The sequence below is a fragment of the Taudactylus pleione genome, unplaced genomic scaffold, assembly GCF_031769625.1.
Source record: "Taudactylus pleione unplaced genomic scaffold, aTauple2 ptg000235l, whole genome shotgun sequence".
NCBI lineage: Eukaryota > Metazoa > Chordata > Amphibia > Anura > Myobatrachidae > Taudactylus > Taudactylus pleione.
The window spans coordinates 1907501-1931826 of NW_028284637.1; the positions used below are offsets into that span (position 1 = coordinate 1907501).

Here is a 24326-nt window from a genome sequence, read left to right on the forward strand (position 1 = left end):
AAAATGTTTATTTGGGCCACATGTTTGACATGCCTGGACTAGTACAAACAAGTCAACAGATGCACATAAATACATAATTACTGTGTGCAGTTAGCATAATTATGTACTGAAGTGGAGAGGGCTCTGCTCGCACAAGCTTACAATCTAAATGGGATATGGATGCGCAAGAGGGAGAAAAGGTCAGAGTGGAAGAGGACAGAGTTAAGCAGAGTGGAGGCTAGCTAGAAGGTCAGAGTGGAAGAGGACAGAGTTAAGCAGAGTGGAGGCTAGCTAGAAGGTCAGAGTGGAAGAGGACAGAGTTAAGCAGAGTGGAGGCTAGCTAGAAGCTCAGAGTGGAAGAGGACAGAGTTAAGCAGAGTGGAGGCTAGCTAGAAGGTCAGAGTGGAAGAGGACAGAGTTAAGCAGAGTGGAGGCTAGCTAGAAGCTCAGAGTGGAAGAGGACAGAGTTAAGCAGAGTGGAGGCTAGCTAGAAGGTCAGAGTGGAAGAGGACAGAGTTAAGCAGAGTGGAGGCTAGCTAGAATGACAAATTAGTTCTAGGGTCACGTTTGAAGGATGATGGACTGGGTGAATATTGCATGTTTCTTTAGATTAGATTACTATTATTGCCATTGAAAGTGGAGAAAACAGGGTAAACAAAATAAATTCAGACTATAGCAAAATAAAGTATAGTATAACGAGGGTATAGCAGTTGGTCAATGACCACATACATTGTCATTATCCCACCAGATGTTGATAAACAGCTCAGATATTCCAATTAGAGGTTTGTTGTATTTGCCAGACATTTTCTTCCTGCCTATGCAGTGATTTCGGCCAGTTTGGGGTAAAGTGGCCAAATTTGTAGCCCAAATCATTTATTTTAGTCCCAGTTGGGTGGCAAGGCAGTCCTGGCATTCAGATACTGCCAACCCCAGGCTATCGTTTGTCGACACCGTAACAAAAGTGATTAGGTAAAGCAAAGGGTACAGCACCATGAATTTTAATAGTTTAATATCTGACTTCCATAGCTAGGATATGTAGAGGTAGCCGGATGAGAGAGACAAAGGCACAGATTTTTTTATTTGTGTAGGTTGCTGAGACTCTGCAATATAAATTAACATAGGCATCCTTACTGTTTTAGTTTTGTATGTAAATGGAATAAAACACTGTACATAATCATATGAGACATTTTGAATAAATATTTTATATGAAAACATTTTGGGAGATGTATCAAGCTTTATAAAGAGTGAAGAAGTTGTCCTTAGCCACCAGTCAGCTTCTACCTGTTCCTTTTATAGAATGTCCTTGATAAATGATACAGCAGCTAATAGCTGATTAGTTACTATGGGCAACGCCTCCACTTGTCCACTTCTTCACTCTTTAAGGTTTAATACGTTTCCTCCATGAGTTGGTTGCAGAGGTGCAAAGGTGAAAGAGGAAAAAGAGGCCGGTTGGGTAGAGGGATGTGCGTGTCCCCCTCTGGTGGCACCGTTTAGAAGGTTTGAAAATATTCTAGTCAAAAGATCAATAGCTTATCAGGGTTTTTCTTGATGCAGCCAATGACCTTTTGAGTAGTATCTAGAGTGTCTGCCACCGAAACTCTCAATTCCCCCATACATACAATCCACCAAAGCCTAGTTTTGATCTCCATAATCAGCGACACTTAGTGGTGAAGGGAGAAGTAGGTACAAAATCACCTGGGCTGAAGCATCCAAGGCGGCACAGTGACTCAACCCATGTCCGCTAGTAGCGGGGTCCAATATATCTCCCGGTGGCCATATCTGTGTGACCCTTTATTTTAGCAATGCAGCATTGGGTAGCTAGGTATATACTGGAAGGCAGTTTGAAAATGGTCTGAGGAATTATTTATGGATTATTAAGGAGCAATGCGATCCAAGGATTAAAGTCAAGCAAGGAGGGGGTGTCAAGTGAAAACGTCTCTCCAGATTGCAGTGGGGAAGTCCATCACATATGCCTGATGTTTCCTACTTTAGTACTACTGTCCCTTGGTAGCAATGCAGGGAAAATGTAATGATAATGTGAGGCATTAAAACCTTGAAGATTGTGTAAGTGTTCTCAGTGTTCGTTTAAAGAGAAGGGAATTTGACTCTGAATGAAAATGTGTGTGTAAAGTAGATGATTTAATCTATGGGATTATACAGAGAGGTCCATACACCGACGAGCAGACCAATATCCCATTTTAATACTTTTGTCAAAGGTGCGAAAGTTATCGAAGTATTGAGGGATATTACAGTTGTGTTGTAGGGACTCAATATCAGGAGTATTTAGATAAATGCATTTCAACACCAGTTCTCAAGCACACCCAACAGGTCATGTTTTGTGGATTGCTTTAATCATGCACAGGTAAATTAATCTATTTTGTAGTAATTATCCCACCTGCTTCCGCAGACAAAAATCCTCAAAATATGACCTGTTGGAATTAGCTTGAGGGTTGAAGTTGAAAACCACTGATTTAGATGATACATGTGTGTTGTTAAAGTAAGGCCTGAGAGAACCACCATTGAGTTGTTGAGGGGCAGGCAGCATGTGTTGCCTGGGAAATCTAGTGCAATAGTTCATTTTAGCAAATGAGTCTCAGCAGATGAGTGAATGAGTCTGTGTTATGAAGGATGAATTGGTCTGTAGCTTGAGTGTTCTCTACTTACATCAAGCGATATGACTATTTTAGAGAGGTACAGTAGAGATGCATTATTTTGAAGTTGAGTATTAACCATAAAAAAAAGATGAGTGAGTAATAGGATTCTAAATATTCTCTAGTAATCTACAGTAAACCCATCAAGACATGGTGCTTTGGATGATTCCAAAGAAGAGAAAACATGATCAATCTCTTCTACAGTAATATCCATCACCATATAATCTCTTTGAGCCATGGAGCTTTATAATTCTCTAGACAAATAGTAATGGCTGAGGAGATTAGTTTGTTTATGGTTGTTTATATTGTATTATCTTAAAGATATTTCCTAATCGAAAGCAAATAATTCTAAAATATCTTCCAGTTTGTGCAGCCGTTGTCACTTTAGCTTTGATAAACAAACCGATTGCTAAGCGTTTCATTTGCAGAACAGTAAAGTATTTGCGGTTTGAGAACTCCATAGCTTTCTCTGTCTTCTTTATGAAGATTAGGTCTAAGGAGTATATTTACTAAAGTGAGAGTTTTTAGAAATAGAGATGTTGCCCAAAGCAACCAATCAGATTCTACTTGAAATTTAACTAGCACCCTCTAGAAGATAATAGCTAGAATCTGATTGCTATGGGCAACATCTCCACTTCCAAAAACTCTCACTTTAGTAAATATACCCCCAACTGTCGGAATGTTTGCAGGGAAAGTTTGTAATGTCCAAATATGTGCAGGGAAAGTTTGTAAATTTGTATATTCCAAAATTGGTTTTGTGAAATTTTTCTTGGATTTAGATTTTGTTGATTAGGACTTCTGGAGCCTGTTTTATCATGCTGACCCCTTCATTATCAGGAAACTGCAAATCACTGGTTATTGTGTAGCCCAGACAACAGGGAGACTTCCTTGTTAAGATCGAGATCAGAATATTGCTTGAGAGTTTCTTATATTTTCTTTGTGTAATAAGAGAAGGTTGAAGCGAGAGGCTGCTGAGCCACCATTCTTTGCAAATGTGACAAATTTTCAAAAATCACTTCTACCATGCCATATTTTATACATGTGATGAGGTGTATTTTATATGACTGCATTTGAGAAATACATGAGCCATTAATTGCATGGAAGAGTTATATTTTTTATTTTTCTTAATGATCAGATGAAAGGGAAACCCCCAACAATATTTTGCTTGATAGTGACACAGGGGACAATATTTTTTGGCGCCGTGACATGGTCTGAGAAGCCAGGTCTTGGAAAAAGCCAATTGTCTCCTCACCGCATAGAGCAGTGATTCCCAACCTCTGTCCTCAAGGCACACTAACAGTCCTGGTTTTGGTGATATCCAGGCTTGAGCACAGATGGTTAAATCAAAATAACTGCGGTAATAATTAAGTTACCTGTGCTCCAGTATGGCTATCCTCAAAACCTGGACTGTTAGTGTGCCTTGAGGACCGTGGTTGGGAACCCCTGGCATAGACAGTTGCAATAAAGGTATAGGGCAGATATCAAAGTCTATTTTGTGCATATATAAAATCACATTTAATGGGGGAGGGGGTCTGCATTTCTTGCTCTTAAAGAATTAGGCTGTATGAATATGAAAGAGAATGTTCTAAACACTTCTAGTAAATAGTTGGTGACCTCAGTAATGTCCTGTGGAATATATTGATGTAGGAGCAGCTGACAATACACAGGTGTTTTATTACAGCTTTCAGCAGAGTTTCACAATATACTATAATAATCTCAATAATAAAAGAACACCTTAGGATCTACAATATAATGGAAGTTTTCCACTTCCTCTAGCAGAATGATCCTGTTTTGAAGCTGGGTCACTTGTGGATGGTGAGTACGGCTTATTCACATGCAGCAATACAGCGCTGCAGTGTTTCTCCGGTCTGCTCTTTTGATGAAATACGCTACCATTCAAAAGTTTGGGGTCACCCAGACAATTTCATTTTTTACATGAAAACTGACTTTTATATATCAAATGAGTTGTAAAATGAATAGAACATATAGGCCCTCATTCAGAGCCACTCGCAAACAGCAGTACGCTCGTTGCGTTCCGATGTTGAATAACCGCGCATGCGTCGGTGTAACAGTGCGCATGTGCGTACGGCAGATTGCGAGCTTTTTTGGTCTCGTTCGTCAAATAGCGTACAGGAAGTGACCTGTCAAATGTGATTGCCAGAACAGGGCGTTTTTGGGTGTTGACGGGGGTGGAGATGGAAAAACGCAGGCGTGGCGAGGCGTTTTTGGGGCGTACATACATTAGCAAATGCGAGCGTAAAATGTGTTCGGACCGACTCATACGTCACTGGATGATCCTCTTTCCCTTCAAAATGCTCGCACAGCTTAGGGTCTGGATTACTCGACCACATTGGCGATGGCCTTCTCCTCCGTCCCGGGACTCCACGATGTTGTTGCGATTAATCGCGGGAGGGCTGAAAAGCAATTAGTGTTGGATTGAAAACCAGCTTGGTATGTGTTTGGAAATCAGTTTTTTGGGATAGCACAAAACTGTACGCAGGTGGAAATCAGAGCTGCTAATGTCAGGATGACACAATCAATTTGCGAACATTTGTGAGGGTTTATTTTGCCCTCAATTTGGTGGTTAGGGCCTATTGTAACAATAATGTCATCATGTTTTAATTTTCGCACCATTTTATTTTTGCCTCTTGAATTTGCCTCGTTATATGATTTTTTAAACGTTCCTTAAAGAGTCCTTTTTTTTTTTTTTTTTTGCCTTTTGGTCCAGGATTCAATTTAACCCATTTGTACAATATTTTCACAATCCAATGTCAGATTTTTTGTTTCAATTTATTGCTCAAACAAAATAAAAAAATAAAAAAATTTGGGATCATCTTTTTTTGACAAAGATATGTCCCAAAATCAAACAAATTGGCCCAACATAACTGTTGACATAAACATACAAAAAAAAATTAAAAACATTTCACAAGAAAGGAGAGGGATGTTTTGACCAGAAAGGAATATGAGCCAAGCACAGAAGGATTGTGGGAAAAGTCACCATTGCTGTCACCGTTTTTTTACACGTTTGGATGGGGGAGGGAGGGCGCCAGACCGGGTCCGGGATGTCATCGGGCTGGCCTGTCCAGAGGCAGATGTTGTGGCCTCTGGACTAGGCACAGGGCTAGGCACATTTGGAGGATTGGCTGATGTTGTGCCAGAGGTGGAGGATCCTGATGTTCCGGCAGGAAGGGAGGTCGGCTCCACCATGTGCTGGCGAACGAGCTGCTCCAGGGCATTGGCGATGCGGATGTTGGCCCTGGTATTTTCCGCCAGGGCCTGACCAATGGTCACGTTGGCCGCAGCATTTTGCTCCAGGGCCTCAGCCACCCGTAGCAGACTGGCGTCCATCCTCTGCAGAATCTCCGTATGGAAATCCGATTTGAAATTGAGTTCTGTGAGGAGGGACACTGCCTGCGAGGGGGATTGCCCTGGACTGGCTTCTGCAGGGTCCTCAGCCGGATGTACTGGTTCCTCCCCTGCCGAGCCAGCAGAAATTCGGCGGCCAAGGCTCCCCTCTGGAACAGACTCATCCGCCTGTGTCTCTGTTAGGTAAAAAAGCGAAAAGCCTCACATTAGAATCTACATATTGGCACAATAACATTTCATAGTTGATAACATCCAAAGATTTACCTGGGACAACATGAGGAGCCGCAAAGTCTGGCATGTCCGTATCCATGTTGGACACGCCAAACACCTCCACAGGCTGCACACACCCCTGTGCCAGCTCTTCTAAATCGGTCAACTCCAATGACACAGGGGTGGGACCCCCACCTGTCCCCCTTGCATGCCTAGCCCTGTCCGCGAGTTTTTGATTTAGGCGATATTTGAAGTCGCCCCATCTGTGTGAAAAAATGGAAGCCATTATCCTTTTGTTTAAAATGGTGTTTGTTTTTAGGGGGGGCAAGTGTTTACTTACCGCCGTTTGACATCCCGGGCTAGACGGACATAATCACCCACCCTATTGACAGCAACGGCTACCTCTTCCCACATTCTCCCCTTCTGGCTTAGACTCATATTCCTGTCTGCCTGTGGCAGGATGTCCACACACTTCTGTATCAAAACCTCCATCTCCTTTCTTGTGAAATGTGGCTGCCTTTTTTTTTTGGCAGCTTTGGCCGGAATACTGGACCGGCAGCCTCTTCCATGTCATCCTCCTCACCTATTTGTGTAAATATTCAGATTTCTCAAAATCACAACTTGCCCAATCTTATGTTTCAAATAAATCATTGATACAAAATGCATGAAAGACTTACCGCCTGACTCTTGGGCATTGTTTCCCTGGTCTGTCGCCATGTCTGAGGTCCAATCCAGAAATACCCCAGAATTTTAATGTGTTTTCGTGACGTATTTATACATGCGTCCTTATTTTGCGGCCGCATCATTGATTGTGCGTTCCTATGATCCCTCCTTAATTTGTGCGGGAAACGAAACACTATTTATGGCTTGGTGTGTCTCGAGTCGAGGTGGCGTTTTTGGATTGTTGGAGGATACCTTCGCTGGAGTTTATTGTTTGCGTATAAAGGAGTTGGCGGTTGGAGATTATTTTGTTTGGTAGATTTGCGTTTTTATTTTCCGTTCTCTTTTTTGTATTTTATTTTTTTTACCTCGTTTCTTGATTTGGTAAGTTTTGTGAAGTCTAACTTTTGATCAATTGTTGTTTCATTGTGTTTCTTCATTTTTGTAAATTTTGGATCAATAATTTCATATATTTTAGCTTTTGATTAATTTCGGACCCAAAGACCTTTTGATTTGGACTCTTATATATTTGCTCTTGGTAAGTCCATTTTTTATCTTGTATTTGTGAACTAATTTGCGCATTTTTCACAGTTTGTATAGTGACTTGTATTTGCGAACTAATTAGCGCATTTTTACTACTTACTATTGTGACTTGTATTTGCGAACTAATTAGCGCATTTTTACTACTTACTATTGTGACTTGTATTTGCAAACTAATTAGCGCATTTTTACTACTTACTATTGTGACTTGTATTTGCGAACTAATTAGCGCATTTTTACTACTTACTATTGTGACTTGTATTTGCGAACTAATTAGCGCATTTTTACTACTTACTATTGTGACTTGTATTTGCGAACTAATTAGCGCATTTTTACTACTTACTATTGTGACTTGTATTTGCGAACTAATTAGCGCATTTTTACTACTTACAATTGTGACTTGTATTTGCAAACTAATTTGCGCATTTTTAAATGCTTATTAATATTTTTTTTTTTTTGAGGTTGCCCTTTCGCTTTTTGGGCAAACATTTCAACCCATTTTGATGTACTGTGTGCAATGTCGTTTTGCTCTTTTGCCAAATGTGTGTTTCGCATATTTTAAGTTTGGTCTATCACAAAATTTAGAAACAAAAATGCACAGAGTGAAATTTTTCAAATAATTTTTGTGATTAATTTCAGTTTGGACGTATCATGACAATACCCCGGCATGTAAGCAGCAGTGGATGGTATCATCAAGCTAAGTTGTTTTGTATTTTCTTTTGGGGTGGGTCCAAAGCCTTACATTACAATCTTGCCATTTCAGGTTGATCTAGGGCGGATTGTTCTGGCCATGCTCCCGGAAGCCGACCAACCTCAATCTCGTCCCAGGCGTAGGCATCGTAGGCGTGCAAGGCCCCAGATATTTCGAACACGTGTCACCCTTTTTGGAATGCCCGATGATGAGGTTTTAAGACGCTACCGTCTTCCTCCCAAAATCATCATAGACACTCTCTCATTAATAGAGAGTGATCTGGAGCGGCAAATTGACAGTCCTACAGCAATACCACCACTTACGCAATTTATGGCGGTGTTACATTTCTGTGCCTCAGGATCGTTTCAAACAACGGTGGGAATAGTGGCAGGCATCTCACAATCCTCCTTTTCCCGGATCCTGAGGGCAGTGATGGAGGCACTTTTCAAGCACCTCCATCATTTTATTCAAATGCCTTTGGATATGGGTGCCCTTAGTGTGGCCAAGGCCAATTTTTACCAAATAGCTGGCTTCCCACACATCATAGGGGTTGTGGATGGTACTCACATACCACTTCAGCCTCCAGCACGGCTGGAGGCCATATTTCGAAACAGGAAACACTATCACTCCCTGAATGTAATGGTGGTATGTGATGCCTCCCTCCAGATCCTGTCCCTGAATGCAAAATTACCAGGAAGTGCACATGACTCCTTCGTCATCCGGCAATCAGGGATATGGCACAAATTAAACAACCTACAAGCTGGTGATGCGTGGCTTCTGGGTAAGTGTAGACCTTTAGTACATAACAATGTTAAGCTTGATACACAGTGATCCTGATGTTGTCTATTCTTTTTCACAGGAGACAGTGGATACCCTTGCATGCCCTGGCTGCTCACTCCTTACTTGGCTCCCACACCAGGTCCACAAAGTGAGTTTAATACCGCACTTACAGCCACCAGGCAAGTGGTGGAGCGCTGTATCGGCCTCTTAAAAGGCCGATTCAGATGCCTCCACCGCTCTGGTGGCGAGCTCATGTATTTGCCGGATATGGTTTCCAAAATTGTGGTCCTGTGTGGGATCTTTCACAACATCGCCATAAGGAGTGGTGTTCCAATGCAGCCAGAGGATGCCTTACCTGAGGATGGCCCCCCCCGAGGTTGGTCGGAGGTCAGTATGTGAGGGGGCCATACGCGATGATGTGGTGGCCCGATATTTTAGGTAATTATTGATCAAACAACAGTGTGTATACCCAATGTGTTACGGTTTTTTAACGTTCATCTTTTTTTATATTAATTCTTGCACCATCTTCTGTTTGTTTGCATAATCTTTGGCACTCCCATGATGACTACTTCCTGCTACCCTTCAAAAACCTTTCTGTGGAAACTTCGGGAATATATTCTGACACCAATATTGCAACGCCATATTTGTGAAATCATGTGGGCATGGACCTTCGTCAACCAGTTCTTGATTTGTTGTGTGTTTAGTGTTTTTGGTATGTGGAGTTTTTCTGATTATCACTGTGTGTTTTGTTTGTGAGTGACCACTTTGTATTTTGATTTCTGTTGTGAATAAATATTTGGAGAGTGTAATTTGTTTCCTTTTTGGGCACGTTAGAAGCAAGTGTAAACAAAATCCCAAACGTTAATTTTACCTAAGGGGTAACCCAGTAATGAAGCAAGTGGAGCTAAAATGTAATATGTTTTCGGGGTACTAACCAACAAGGAATCGTGTACAATCAGTTGCCTTCGTAAGATTGTCCTAAGCAGTTTGGCCACCAAATAGGAACCTGAAAAATGGTGTAAACTATCATGTTGACCACCACAAAAAAGGAAAATGACATTGGTACTGGGAGGTGTTTCTTGTGCCTGTTTGCATTCAAAATACAACACACAATCTGTAGTGAATTTCTGGGGCAAACCTTGCTTGAAGAGTCTACTTATGTCAGTGTAAAGAATCTTGGATTTACTCCAAACGCATGAGACAGAGCTTGATTTTTAACATATTTAGTAAGAAACAATTTAAAAAAAAATTAAAACAAAAAATTAATTCCGAAGGAGGACCAACAGATGGTCAAGGGCCTGCATTAGCCCGGTGACCTGCTCCCGCATACGGCCCACACAATTCTCAATCTGTTCCCGACGCCTCTGTTCCTCTGTGGGTGACAAAAGTTTGGGGATTAATAAATCGATAATGAAGCAACATTGTCAAAAAACAAAAAACAAGCAAACACAAACTTACAAGCTTGTGGGCCAAAAATACATTACACGGATAAAACCCAGAAGCCCAAAATGTCGTATGCCAAAAATACAAGGGCCCTAAAAAAAGGCACACAGGTGTGATATGTGTATGGTGACATCAGCAGGAACAGGTAAAGACAACCCCCAAAAATACCCTAAGGCGAAAAAAAAAAAAAAAAAATGGGGACGACGCATGATTACATACAAACAGTTTGTGGTGTCCAAAATAAACTTTAAAAACATACCGTTCTCCAAAACGAGAGAGCCAGAAGCCACTCCCTGGACCACCTCGGAGGTGGCTACATTCCCCAACCCGAGGGGCATGGTGTTTTCGCCATCCTGGGAGGGGGTATTTGGAGGAGGGACGGATGGAGGAGAGGGGGAATTGGGCTGGAGGGGAAGTAGGGCAGAAATTTCGGCCACAGGGTCTGGGGAGGAGGGGGGAATAGAGGAATTGGGGGTTGGAGAGAGGGGCCGGGACCGGCGTCTTGTGTGGCGATGCCGCCGTAGTGTTTGCTGTGCCCCTAAAAAATGACCAAAAATTTGTTGTTAGTTTCAACAGGAAACCCCAAAAAAAAAAAATATATAGGACAGACATGAAAACATGCACATGCAGATATGACTACAATGACTCAATAGGACAGACATGAAAACATGCACATGCAGATATGACTACAATGACTCAATAGGACAGACATGAAAACATGCACATGCAGATATGACTACAATGACTCAATAGGACAGACATGAAAACATGCACATGCAGATATGACTACAATGACTCAATAGGACAGACATGAAAACATGCACATGCAGATATGACTACAATGACTCAATAGGACAGACATGAAAACATGCACATGCAGATATGACTACAATGACCAATAGGACAGACATGAAAACATGCACACGCAGTTAGGGCCCACAAGATAAACTTGAAAACCACAGTCCAGAACACTTACTTTCCGCAATCTGCATGCGAAAGCATGCCAGCAAGCGGGGCGTCCGCCGGTGCAGGTCCGACCACCTGCGCTCCAGCTGGCCAATATGTCGGCGTGAGCCGAAGGAGCGCAGGCGTCGACGTACCTCCGCATATGCGGAACGCTTGCGCCTGTTGGAGATGGGTGGAGGCTGACTGGTGATCCTCCTGTCCATCACCTCCGTCAGCACCAGCAGTTCGCGCCTGGTGAATGCGGCGGATCTCATGATGGCAATGGTGTTTTTTTGACAAAATATTTTTAATAAAGCACCACAAAAAAATTTGATTGGCTAATGTATTTGGGAAATTAACAGGACAAATTCTATTGGTTAGTGTATGAGTCATGTGTTCGACAGGGCCACAAATCTATGGAGAGTTATGATTGGCTTGATGCAGTGACATGCGTAAGCAAATTTAAATAAACAAATGAACCACAGAAAAATTGTGGGGAGACAAACAAATAGAACAATTGTTTAATTGGGGCTAACATGTCTTTGGAACAATAAAAGCGAAGCTTTCAGCCGTACGTATTCTGCGAGCAAATACAAACACGGACAAGATTAAAGTTTATTGCATTGTGTTGAAAAAAAAAAACAATTACGCTAATTGATACATTGATTGGCATGATACGATTGAGGGAGGTAGGCCGAAAAAACGAGCAGGTAATCGGAATCTGACAGTCCCACTTCCGGTTTGTACTTGTGCATGCGTTCCCTTCAAGCCATTTCGGGGATGTACGCTCGCTATTTGGCACGCTCGTTAGTCAGAGGAGGGGTCGCCTGAGTTTGGGGCGGATTTTTAGCTGCGTAGGAAAAAACGAGCGAGTGCTTGAATTTAAATATTTTTTTACGTACGGCGAACGTGCGTACGCCCACTTGCGAGTGGGTCTGAATGAGGGCCATAGTCAAGACATTGGCAAGGTTAGAAATAATGATTTTTATTTGAAATAATAATTTTGTCCTTCAAACTTTGCTTTCGTCAAAGAATGCTCCTTTTGCAGCAATTACAGAATTGCAGACCTTTGGCATTCTAGTTGTTAATTTGTTGAGGTAATCTGAAGAAATTTTACCCCACGCTTCCTGAAGCACGTCACACAATTTGGATTGGCTTGATGGGCACTTCTTGCGTACCATACGGTCAAGCTGCTCCCACAGCAGTTCAATGGGGTTGAGATCTGGTGACTGCGCTGGCCATTCCATTACAGACAGAATACCAGCTGCCTGCTTCTTCCTTACATAGTTCTTGCATAATTTGGAGGTGTGCTTTGGGTCATTGTCCTGTTGGAGCTGGAAATTGGCTCCAATCAAGCGCTGTCCACAGGGTATGGCGTTGCAAAATGGAGTGATTGCCTTCATTATTCAAAATCCCTTTTACCTTGTACAAATCTCCAACTTTACCAGCACCAAAGCAGCCCCAGACCATCACATTACCTCCACCATGCTTGACAGATGGCGTCAGGCACTCTTCCAGCATCTTTTCACTTGTTCTGCATCTCACAAATGTTCTTCTGTGTGATCCAAACACCTCAAACTTCGATTCGTCTGTCCATAACACTTTTTTCCAATCTTCCTCTGTCCAATGTCTGTGTTCTTTTGCCCATATTAATCTTTTCCTTTTATTGGCCAGTCAGAGATATGACTTTTTTGTTTGCCACTCTGCCTAGAAGGCCTGCATCCTGGAGTCGCCTCTTCACTGTAGACGTTGACTCTGGCATTTTGCGGGTACCATTTAATGAAGCTGCCAGTTGAGGACTTGTGAGGTGTCTATTTCTCAAACTAAAGACTCTAATGTACTTGTCTTCTTGCACAGTTGTGCACCAGGACCTCCCACTTCTCTTTCTACTCTGGTTAGAGACTGTTTGTGCTGTTCTCTGAAGGGAGTAGTACACAGCGTTGTAGGAAATGTTCAGTTTCTTGGCAATTTCTCGCATGGAATAGCCTTCATTTCCAAGAACAAGAATAGACTGTCAAGTTTCACATGAAAGTTCTCTTTTTCTGGCCATATGGAGAGTATAATCGAACCCACAAATATGATGCTCCAGATACTCAACTATCTCAAAGGAAGGCCTGTTTTATAGCTTCTCTAACGAGCAAACCCATTTTCAGCTGTGCTAACATAATTGCACAAGGGTTTTCTAATCATCCATTAGTTTTCTAACGCGCTTAGCAAACACAATGTGCCATTAGAACACTGGAGTGATGGTTGCTGGAAATGGGCCTCTATACACCTACGTAGATATTCCTTTAAAAACCAGACGTTTGCAGCTAGTATAGTCATTTACCACATTAACAATGTATAGAGTGTATTTCCGATTAATGTAATGTTATCTTCATTGAAAAAAACAGAAATGTCCTTATTTTTTAAAGAAAAGCACTAAGTGGCCCCAAACTTTTGAATGGTAGTGTACCTGTAATACTGCATTTAACCACCTTGTTCAGCTGCTCCAGAATGAAGCTAACAATGTGAATTGGCAATTTATGATTTCACAATCCAGTTCAGATCAATAAACCAAATGTTCGACGCGTTTCTTTAGAAAGTCAATGTCTTCAGAGGGCGATGTTGGAACAAAACACGCTTACAGTATAGATTATACAATATCTAATCATTCACAGTAGGCACAGCGGTGTTTCTTCATAATACAAGAACTCTGCTTATATACACATTTACACAAATTTATAAATGTATTTATTAACAGTTACATATTATACAGTACTTTAAAGAGAAAATATAATCATTCACATAAGCCCCCACTCCAGCGGGGTTTATAATCTGTTTTTACATAAATATACACACACTAGGGCTAATTTAGTCAGAAGCCAAATAGCATTCTAGTTCGTCTTTGTAGTGTGGGAGAAAAGCTGAGAACTTGGAGGAAACCCATGTTAAACACAGGTAGAACATACAAACTCCATAGATAGGTCCCAGGTTGTAATTGACCCCATAAACCAATGCTTATCCACTGCAATTGCTGCAATTCATTATATATTGCATAGTTTAAACTCATTTATGATTTAGCCGTACTTGTGATGGGACCTGATTCTCATGGAGGCTACTCTCTGATACCATGGTGTTGGCTATTCATTTATAGAGCCTGATTTGTTTAGGATATAGAAGCTTTATGCAATTTGTTTATTTAGTTATTACATATCAATAATTATAATATTTAAAATTCATTAGAATTTAGTCACCAGGCATTTCGGCGGCAGCTCAATTAAAAGCGTTGTACGAGCTGTGCCGTTGTGATGGCCATTGAACACTAGCAATGGAACCCTACATCACCCCACATCATGCATTTTGCCTGGTAGCACCATAATGGTGCCCAGGAAAGGCACGATATAAGCCTACCGCATGTACTGGATTTGTGAGCACTGCATATGTGCTGTATGGGAGGTAGTTCATTTGTTGATATTCAGAATATTGACACATGTCAGTCAGAGAATGTCGACACGGTAGTAATGTTATTTCAAGCATATTAACAGTATCTGCATTATCACTTTAAACATGATGCTTTATCATCATGTGTAAAGTGATCATCTCAACACGGCTAAAATACTTGAAATAATATTGCAACTCTGTCGGCATTCTCTGGTCTGTATTAAAGTGATGGCATTCTGAATATTGATGAATTATACCTAACCTGTGCCGTACATTGTGCCAGAACATGCGATGTAAGATCTCTTCTATTAGAATTGTCCGCTTTTGTGGCTCTTCAGAGGCACAGAATGGCCTGTCTCGCCATGATCTCTCTGGTTTCTAGTGAATTAAACAGCCGATTCATGAATGTTGGTTCAGCCAACAAAATGGCTGCCTGCACTGAGTGTCGGCAACACTTACTCTCTATCAGGGGTGGAGAACCTTTTTTTTTCTGCCGAGGGCCATTTTGATATATGTAACATTATTTGCGGGCCTGGTGCAGGCCACGCCCCCTCCGCCCGACGTCACACACTGGCAGGGCCACAATTGCCAGTGATTACAGCAATGCCTGGAGCATCCTGAGGATGCTTCGGGGAGCTGTAAAGGCAGTGGTGTGACAGTCTGAAGCGTCCTAAGGGCACTGCTGCATAGATTCTGGCTGCAGGGTGCCATTCTAGATAAGGCTAGCAGAAAAAAAACTTGGAGGGCCAGACCAAATGATTCCGTGGGCCTTATACGGTCCCTGGGCAGGAGGTTCCCCATCCCTGCTCTACATGAAAGATTTGCATCTTTAAATGTGCCGTGTGTGAATCCAAAATATAGATAAAATTATTCTATGTAAACTGGTTGGAGTCCTGGTCCTGGAAGCCAGAATTACAAGCCAGCACTAGTGATTATGTGAGCAGCTCAGCTTCATGGACCATGGGTTTCTTTAGTTGGACTTCAGTTTACCATGTGTATGTTTTGCAGGTCCTGGATGCTCTTGACGAGATGGGCGACTTTCTACGACTGAAGTATTCCCGCCACTCCAGGTCAGACCGTCCAGCCGTCTACGATGAGACAGACATTGACCTTGATGCTTAAGACTAATGGCCTAATTGCTGGACCTCTCTACATTTTGGATGACCAAAGAAGCCCCCATAGGGTTCAATGTAATCTGCTGTCCACAAAGAATGCAGTGTCTGAACTGTAACAAAACAGAGTTTTACCTAAAGCTGGTATATAATTGCCATTCTTCTCTCTTCCGTGCCTTTTTGTTTAGTTTTGATGTTGTGTAGTAAATCTAGATCAGCACATTTCATGTACAAGAACTCATTGTAAAGTTGTTAGTCAAGTGACGGGTAAAAACAAGATTTATGAATTTCTACCTCCTTTATTTATAAAACGAAAACTAGTTTACCGTTGAGGAGTAATATATATATATATATATATATATTCAAGTTAAAAGAACATGTCACAATTGCCAATTTGGAATTTTATTGTACATTCAGAACTCTGATAATGCAGTATTAATACAGTTCACTTATAAGCAATGGGCATAAGTTAAGAAAAATGTGCAGATATTTGGACATATTAATAGTATATGTAGTAAAAACAAAGAAGGGAAAAGCCATTAAAACAACTGTCATAGTGAGAACATCTCCAGCTATCTGGTGTATGGTGGTCACACTTAACTACATCTGCAGATGCCAAATCTGGCCAAAATAGACCCAGCCCCTGAACTCAGTCCCTGTCTGCCAAAACCCCACATTAATCTGGCCCATAAGTCAGAACTGTTCAGAGAAAATCGGGACAGATGGGAGGTATACCTAAGGTATAATTACAGTCCTATATAAATAAAATATAGGGTAAAACCTTAATAGAGACTTTTCTGTAATAATATGGAATGTGATCTATATTAAAATTAACCAATTGCTGAATTACAACACCTCACAGGATGCTAGAGAAAGCGGATACTAGTAACTGGTGGCTCAGTGCATTGATTGAGGGCTCATTCATACTCTAGTGCCTGAAAAGCGTATTAAAAATGGGATTTATTAGTAAATGCTCAATGCATAAAATGTGCATGGAAACCAAAGACAAAAATACATATGAAGCATGGCGGCTTTCAGATGGTGTAATTTGGCATACAGGCCTACGAGGGAAAGGCCGTTAACAAATTACTAAATTGAGACACTTTGGTTAGGTATGGAGCACTAGCCAGGAGGGGCCGTAGACAATTTTTGGTTTGTTTTTGGGAGGGGTCCTGCATATATCGCCACCCTCCTATTTATCTTTTCAAATCCTTAAGCTGCAGACACACACAACGATTTTATGAACGATTTTATGAACGATTTTCTTTCAGATTATCTGTCAGATTTTTTAAAGTGTAATGAATGATTTTTTTGAACTTCAAACGATTTTTGCATATTCCCTTAATGAAAATCGTTGAATTGACAAGTCTGACTGAACTACAAACGTGAACGGGCATGAACGATTATCGTTCGACTCAGAAAGTGAACGATTTTTTCAAACGATTATCATTAAATGAGGAGCATTCACACTAGACGATATGCTCCCTGAGCGATATCGTCTAGTGTGTCCCCGGCAGGGTGTGCTCAATGTCGTTCATGACATTGAGCACACCCGCTGAATGATATCATTAACGATATCGTTCAGCGCCGGGCTCTCTCCCCCATTCCATAACATGCAGCAACCTGACGACATCGTCAGGTTGGCCTGCATGTTAACCCGATGAACGATAATTACGAACGACCCGCGGGAACGCGCATCGTCGTTATCGTTCATCGTTTTTGTGTTAAAAATGGACGATAAAGTGGACGACTGAACGATCACTATATAGTTATCGTTCAGTCGTCCACTTTAATCGCCCAGTGTATACGCACATAATCTGACAGAAAATCGTTGTGTGTGTGTGTATGCAGCTTTAAATGAATGGTGCAGAGATAGCAGGACATGAAGATGTGCGGTACATAATGACTTCTTGTTGGTCGAATCCATTTAAAACGCTTATTATAAACTATAGATATAATTTAGTGTTATCTAATTTTTCTTCAATTTACAAAAGATCGATCTGAAATGAGACTGTGATTTAATGGTAGATATGGACACCATATATTTACTGATTTCCTTTAGTAGGCATTCCACCATGGAACGATATGGTTGCCTTCAAGTTGGTTGCAATTGCGCTCGCATTGTGTGCCCATATACAGTGTTGTTCGCATCTAAGCAACAGCCCTTTCCTTGGTACAAGAAATCCATCTGAAAAGAGGGGTATATTCGCATACGTACAACTCTGCATAGCCCGCGTTCCAATGATACGCGCTTGATAAACTTTGCCTGCGTATGAACGCCTTGTTACGATTCAGATATGCCCTTCCAGCCACAACTGGAAATGCAATTGAGATGCATACGACAATGAATTGCTGATTGAGTGCAATAAAGTAACTTTATGTACATTAAAACCCCAAGCTTTGGTCTGCTTCCACTAACATTCAAACGCATAATAAATATAACATAGCTTATTGCAGCCAACACAAATTGTATAAACGTTGTCTCACAATTTATCCATGGTGCAAGATTACTATATGTTTGTACAGGATGTAGTCAGCATCCCAACAGCCATGATGCCGACAGTCGCAATTCCGGTAGCGGCATCCTGACTGTCAGAATACCAACAGATTGCGGAGGTAAGTAATAGGGTTAGGCTGCAGGACGGGAGGCTTAGTGTAAAGCTGGCCACACACTAGACCAACTTATATCCAACCAGCCAACTAGTTGATTGGTTGGAATGAAAATCTGGTAACGTATGGGAGTAACTGATGATCAGCAATTTGCACCTAAATGCCAGAAAACAGATGAAAATGGTCGTCAGACAAGTTTGTTAAATGTTCGATCTAAACAATTTGTTCAAACAACAGTTCTGTCATTTAGGAGCAAATTGCAAATTATCATTTACTCCCATACATTACCAGATTTTCATTCCAACCAATCAAGTAGTTGGCTGGTTGGACAGATAATCTTTAGATGTGTGGCCATCTTAAGGCAGCGGGAGGGGTGGGTTAGGGTTAGGCTGCGGGACGGGAAGGTTAGAGTGAGGCTGCGGGATGGGAAGGTTAGGGTTAGGCTGCGGGATGGGAGGGTTAAGCTGCGGGACGGGAAGGTTAGAGTAAGGCTGCGGGACGGGAGGGTTAGGCTGCGGAACGGGAAGGTTAGAGTGAGGGTTAGGCTGTGGGACAGGAGGGTTAGGCTGTGGAACGGGAAGGTTAGAGTGAGGGTTAGGCTGCGGGACAGGAGGGTTAGGGTTAGGCTGTGGGAGGGGTGAGTTAGGGGGAGGGTTGGGGTTAGGCTGCGGGACAGGAGGGTTAGGGTTAAGCTGTGGGAGGGGTGAGTTAGGGGGAGGGTTAGGCTGCGGGATAGGAGGGTTAGGGTTAGGCTGCGGGAGGGGTAAGTTAGGGGGAGGGTTAGGCTGCGGGACGGGAGGGTTAGAGTTAGGTTGCGTGGCAGGAGGGTTAGAGTAAGGCTGCGGGACAGGAGGGTTAGAGTAAGGCTGCGGGACAGGAGGGTTAGAGTAAGGCTGCGGGACAGGAGGGTTAGAGTTAGGCTGCGGGACAGGAGGGTTAGGGTTCGGCTGCGGGAGTGGTGGGTTAGGGGGATGGTTACAGTAATGGTTATCATACCTACAGAAATCTGTCAGATTTGGACTGTCGGTGCCGCTGTCGGTATTCTGACCTCCGGTATCGTAACCGTTGGGATCCTGTACCCAACCCGTTTGTACAGGGTACTATAACCACAAAAAGGGGATTGTGACTGCCATTTCCCATGCATCTTTCTTAACATTCATTTTCTGTGCCAACCCCACACTCCTCTTGTCATGACTGCATCTCAAGTGATCTGAAGCCTGCCCTTCCTTTATCCCATGCCCACCTGCTTTTGTATTGTGAAGGATTACAACACTATAATAGAAATGACAGGTTATCTCTGGAAGGGTTGTTCTGATGGCAGACTCCAGTTATAGGCGTTAAATAGTGTTTTAAATAAATCAGGAATTCTTTCTTTAGTGATGCTGCTACTTTTACTTCTGAAGATTAAAAAAGGAAAATAAAAAAATAGAAATAACGTGCCTCTAACAAAACAGTATTGTCTGTCTAATACTCACATCTTCATGTTTGATAGTGAACGCAATCCAGCCGAGCCCTTCCGCATTGGATGGCGGAGCGCGATTAGTAATGTAGCGCTAACTTCTTTTACTAGAAAGCATTTAATGTATGTTCTATAGAAACAAACATTACAAACATAACTACAGTAAATGGGTGTTTTTCAGCGATTTAATGTGGTCACATTGGCCAGCATTTCTGTATAGTTCTCCCCTGTAACATCTCCCTCTTATTGTGTTACCCAGTCGCGCCAAACAGCACCTCTCGGCACGCCAGGTCCCAAGTATCTTAATCGCAATGTGATGCATCTCCGTGTCACAAGACTACACGGATTCATTTGATATGCAACTCCTGTGTGCGACTCAATCTGTAAGCAAAGTGCTACAATGCCACGGCTTTTTCCACGCCAAAGTTTGGTTGTACATATTTGGAATCAGTCGCACACAGATATACAAGTGTTGCAAAGTATATTGAGATGAAGATAAGAAAAAAGACACTACACCGCTCGGCATGGCTCGCTCACGCAAGGCGATTTGCGACTAGGTGTATGAGTACACGTGTAGTGATATTTATTTGACAATTTCACGCAGGCAAATTTTTATTTCCTTCCATATGAGGCCTTATTAATGTGAAATGACTATACAACATTTAACTAAACGTTCTTATGCTGGAAGTATGTTTGCTAGTTATTTTGTTAAAATGTTTTCTGCCTCTCAACCAAGAAATATAAATAACATTGGTGCAAGGTTCAGAGAGACCTAGAATTTCCCAATCACGTGACAAGTACCAGTTTTGCACTGAAGATTTTATATGTTCAATGTGTATGTGTTCAGTTCTATGGAATGGTCAGTAGGAATGTTCTGCTATGAAATGCATGTTTGGCTGTTAATATTGTTTTAGGGTGTTTTTTTTTTTTTTTTTTTTATTTTGTAGCATTTGTTTTTTTAAATATTCTTTCCTTGTTCCTTGCAGTGTACAGTACTTGTTAACATTTAAGTTAAAGAGGTGTATGATCTTGAACCTGACCTTTGCTCTAGCAGAGGGCTGCGGCACAAAGTCTTGAAAGGTCCCCTCCAAAAGCATCCTCATTTCTGAGGGTCTGATCCAGAGATGGACGCTAATGCGTTCGCAGCTGCGATTACATATGCAATGCAGCAGCGAAAAATATGCTAATGTTGGCAAAAATCACCCGAGCAATAAGGCGCCCACTGCTGCCTTTTTACCTGCGTGCGACAATGCATACCTGCGTAAATATCGGTAACATCGAAGCACATCAGCGGCCATCTTACCCTTGCGGCAGGCTTGATCTGCCGCAGCCTTGGGTGCTCTTCTGACACGCAGAGCTGCGTATGCAATAGCAGTGGCTAATTTATGCACGCCCTTGTAACGGCGTTTAAACGGACAGGCAGGTCTGCATTTTTCTGACCACTCCCCGTTGCCACCCCCAAACTCTGACAACCTGTCAGTCACTTTTGTGACGGGAGTCACTGTGCGTCCGCGATCGCTGCTCACGTGCAGCGTAGCTTATACACATGTGCAATGGCAAATCGCTCAATCTGCGTGAAAATTACATTAGCGTCCAACTCTGATTCAGCCTGTCAATGCGAAAATTTGCTAATGACCGCATACGCAATGTAACTGCACCACAATAAGTAGACACCCAACACTACATAATGCCGCCTACTTCCCTTTACTTAAGTTCTCGCAAGACAGTGAAAACATCGGTAACATCGAGAACTATCGGACCCACATGCACAAGTTGTGGTTGACCTGACCCTACCGGAGACATTACTAATATTGTGTGTGTGTAACTAGACGTTAGGATGCGTATACAGACGCTGGGGCTTAATTATGCACGCCTCTGAAATGGCGTTTAAACACCCAGGCAGGCCTGCAGTTTCTCTGGCCACCCCCCGTCACCACCCTTAAACGGTCAGGTCCTGTCAATCAGCGTATGGAGGCTCTATGTGCTCGCTGTGGTCGATTCCCAATCGCAGCGGCCAGTTCGCGCAGGTGCACTGTGATACATGAATCCAAACATCGACAGACTGCGTGCAAACGCAGCTGTGAAATCAGGTCTGAATCAGGCCCTAGAGCCACTAGGCAGGAACTGTAACCGCACATAAATTAGTTTTACACACGCAGATGAAGCACAGCGGAACTCAGTCGCACACGGATGTACAAATGTTGCCACCCCCCATGGTCCGTGTACGCTAGCAATGCAGTTTTGTCACTCCAACTTATTTTATTTGTGCAAATCAAGATGCACCTTTTGAGCGAAAAGACACTCGGCTCAGCCGGGTCATACAGGACCTGGTGCATAGGAGGAACTATTTGTGACATGGTCAGTGAAATTACAGAATGTTCCATGTAAAAGTGATGTGGTTAATGAAAGTGGAACAGATTAAAGTGCCATGGGCTACATACTTGCAGGCTCCAATGATACAACTCCAGCCCAAAATAAAGTTGTAAATATTTTCTGAAATCTGGAAATGTAGTTATTCCAACCCAAATTATTATTTTTTTTGTCGGCAGAATGAATATTGCTTCCCCTGTAGTCTGACAGTCTCATGATGCAAATAATAGTCCCAAACAGGAGACCCTGTCTGCTGCCTGGATGGTTTTTGTTTAAGGTTGTCACAGTCCCTAGTCTGTGAAGTTACATCAAAGAGAAGGTCGTATGGGAGGGGCCTTGACAACTACTGAGAACAGATATACCAGGGCGAAGATCTCCTGCTTATGACCCATGGGTGTATCTGATGTCCTGCTGGACTGGCAGAACCCACATAAGTACATTTTAGTCTTTTATTTTATCATATTTTACTCCGCTCAAAATAAAAAAAAAAATGTGGACATCTGATTTTTTTTTTTGTGCCATCAACACACAACTCACTGCTATGTCAGACTGATTGTGCAATGCGTGTAATGTTATCTCAGTTAAGGCCCTCATGCATTGCTGGTAAGTGAGACATTTTTATCATCTGCCCGTCCCAACACACCCCCAGAGCCTAATCATAAGCTGCATTCTAGGAGAATGTCTTACATTTCTTAATAAAAACTTAAATGGAATAAAAGTGTTATAAAATTGATGAAGTACGATAACCCAATGAATTATGGAAAAGCTTGTTATCTATACTGTAAATACATACTGAAGAATTTTTGAGGTTCCAGACTGTATGTTTGTTCTACACTGCTGTAGAGAAGAAGAAAAAAGTGATGGAATTGTAGTGTAATCCTCAGTCCTTACGTTTGTGTTTATGTTATCTGGTGACTTTTTAGCTAATTACAGTAGTTGTACCCTGGCAAGTGCAAAATATACTCGGTCACTCTAAAAACTTAAGGGCTAAAATGTTGATTCAAAGAGCTGCCATGTAATGACCTAACCATAAAGTCTGTTTTCCTGAGTTAAGTTAATTTGCATACTGTCATTAAGAGGTTTTTTATTTAAATTATAATAATTCCCTAACACTTCTCATGTTTCAATAAGGTACATAAGCAAAATGCACATCAAGTTCAGGAGCTGCCCAGATGCTATATGAAAGCATCTGAATAGCAGTTGTTAATAGAACTATAATTAGGGGTTAGAATATAACATTTATAATATAGAATTGAAGACATATGTACAGTCTTGGAATTGCGTTGGGGGGTTCACAGTAATTGAGGCATTGAAAAACCTTTGTTTCTACAGCTACAAGAGACTTTCTTTATCCATGCTATATTTCTTTACCCACTAAATAGAAAGTTATATGCAATTAAATGTCAAAATCAGGGTGGCCTACTATAAACGAGCATATGTATGTGTGACTTGTTGCACTAAATATATAGGCAGAAGAATGCATTATGAAGTCAGCTCCATCTTTCTAGCAATACCCAAAGGACCACTAAGCCTAAAATGCAAGTTGTTTTATATAAAGCAAACACTAAGAGCATTGAAATATAAATAATTAAGACGTTCTCACACACTGACAGGACTGTGCTGCTTAATTTATAATTGCTTTTCAGCTGGATGCAAGTCATTGGTCTATTATCCCATGCTTGTGCCATTAACCTTAAAGACGAGAAATGTTTAATTGCCAGAAAAAAAAAAGTTTTCTTACAATTACAACTTTAACATAAATATTTTCGGTTCTGACGAGTCCTTGCATATTTAGGCCCAGATTTATCAATGAGTGATAATCTTGTTATCGCTTGTTACTAATCTTTAATGGCACTCCAACCAATCAGCTCCTGTCGTGTGATTGAAAAATGACAGGAGCTGATTGGTTAGAGCACCATTTAAGATTAGTAACGAGTTACTACAGGTTGAGTCTCCCATATCCAAAATGCTTGGGACCAGGAGTATTTTGGATAACAGAATATTCTGTTTTTGGAATAATTGCATAACATAATGAAATATCTTGGGAATAGGACCCAAATATACACACAGAATGCATTTATTTGTTA

General features: G+C 41.8%; 1 protein-coding gene across 1 annotated transcript in view; it reads left to right on the forward strand.

Moving 5' to 3' along the window:
* LOC148516876 (serine palmitoyltransferase 3-like) overlaps positions 1-18455 on the forward strand; it is a 170442-nt gene extending 151987 nt beyond the window's left edge. The window contains exon 12 of the mRNA XM_088479451.1: positions 15697-18455. Within this exon, the coding sequence (XP_088335577.1) occupies positions 15697-15810 (114 nt within the window). The 3' untranslated portion in view covers positions 15811-18455. The remainder of the gene's footprint in view (positions 1-15696) is intronic.
* Positions 18456-24326: the final 5871 nt, after the last annotated feature.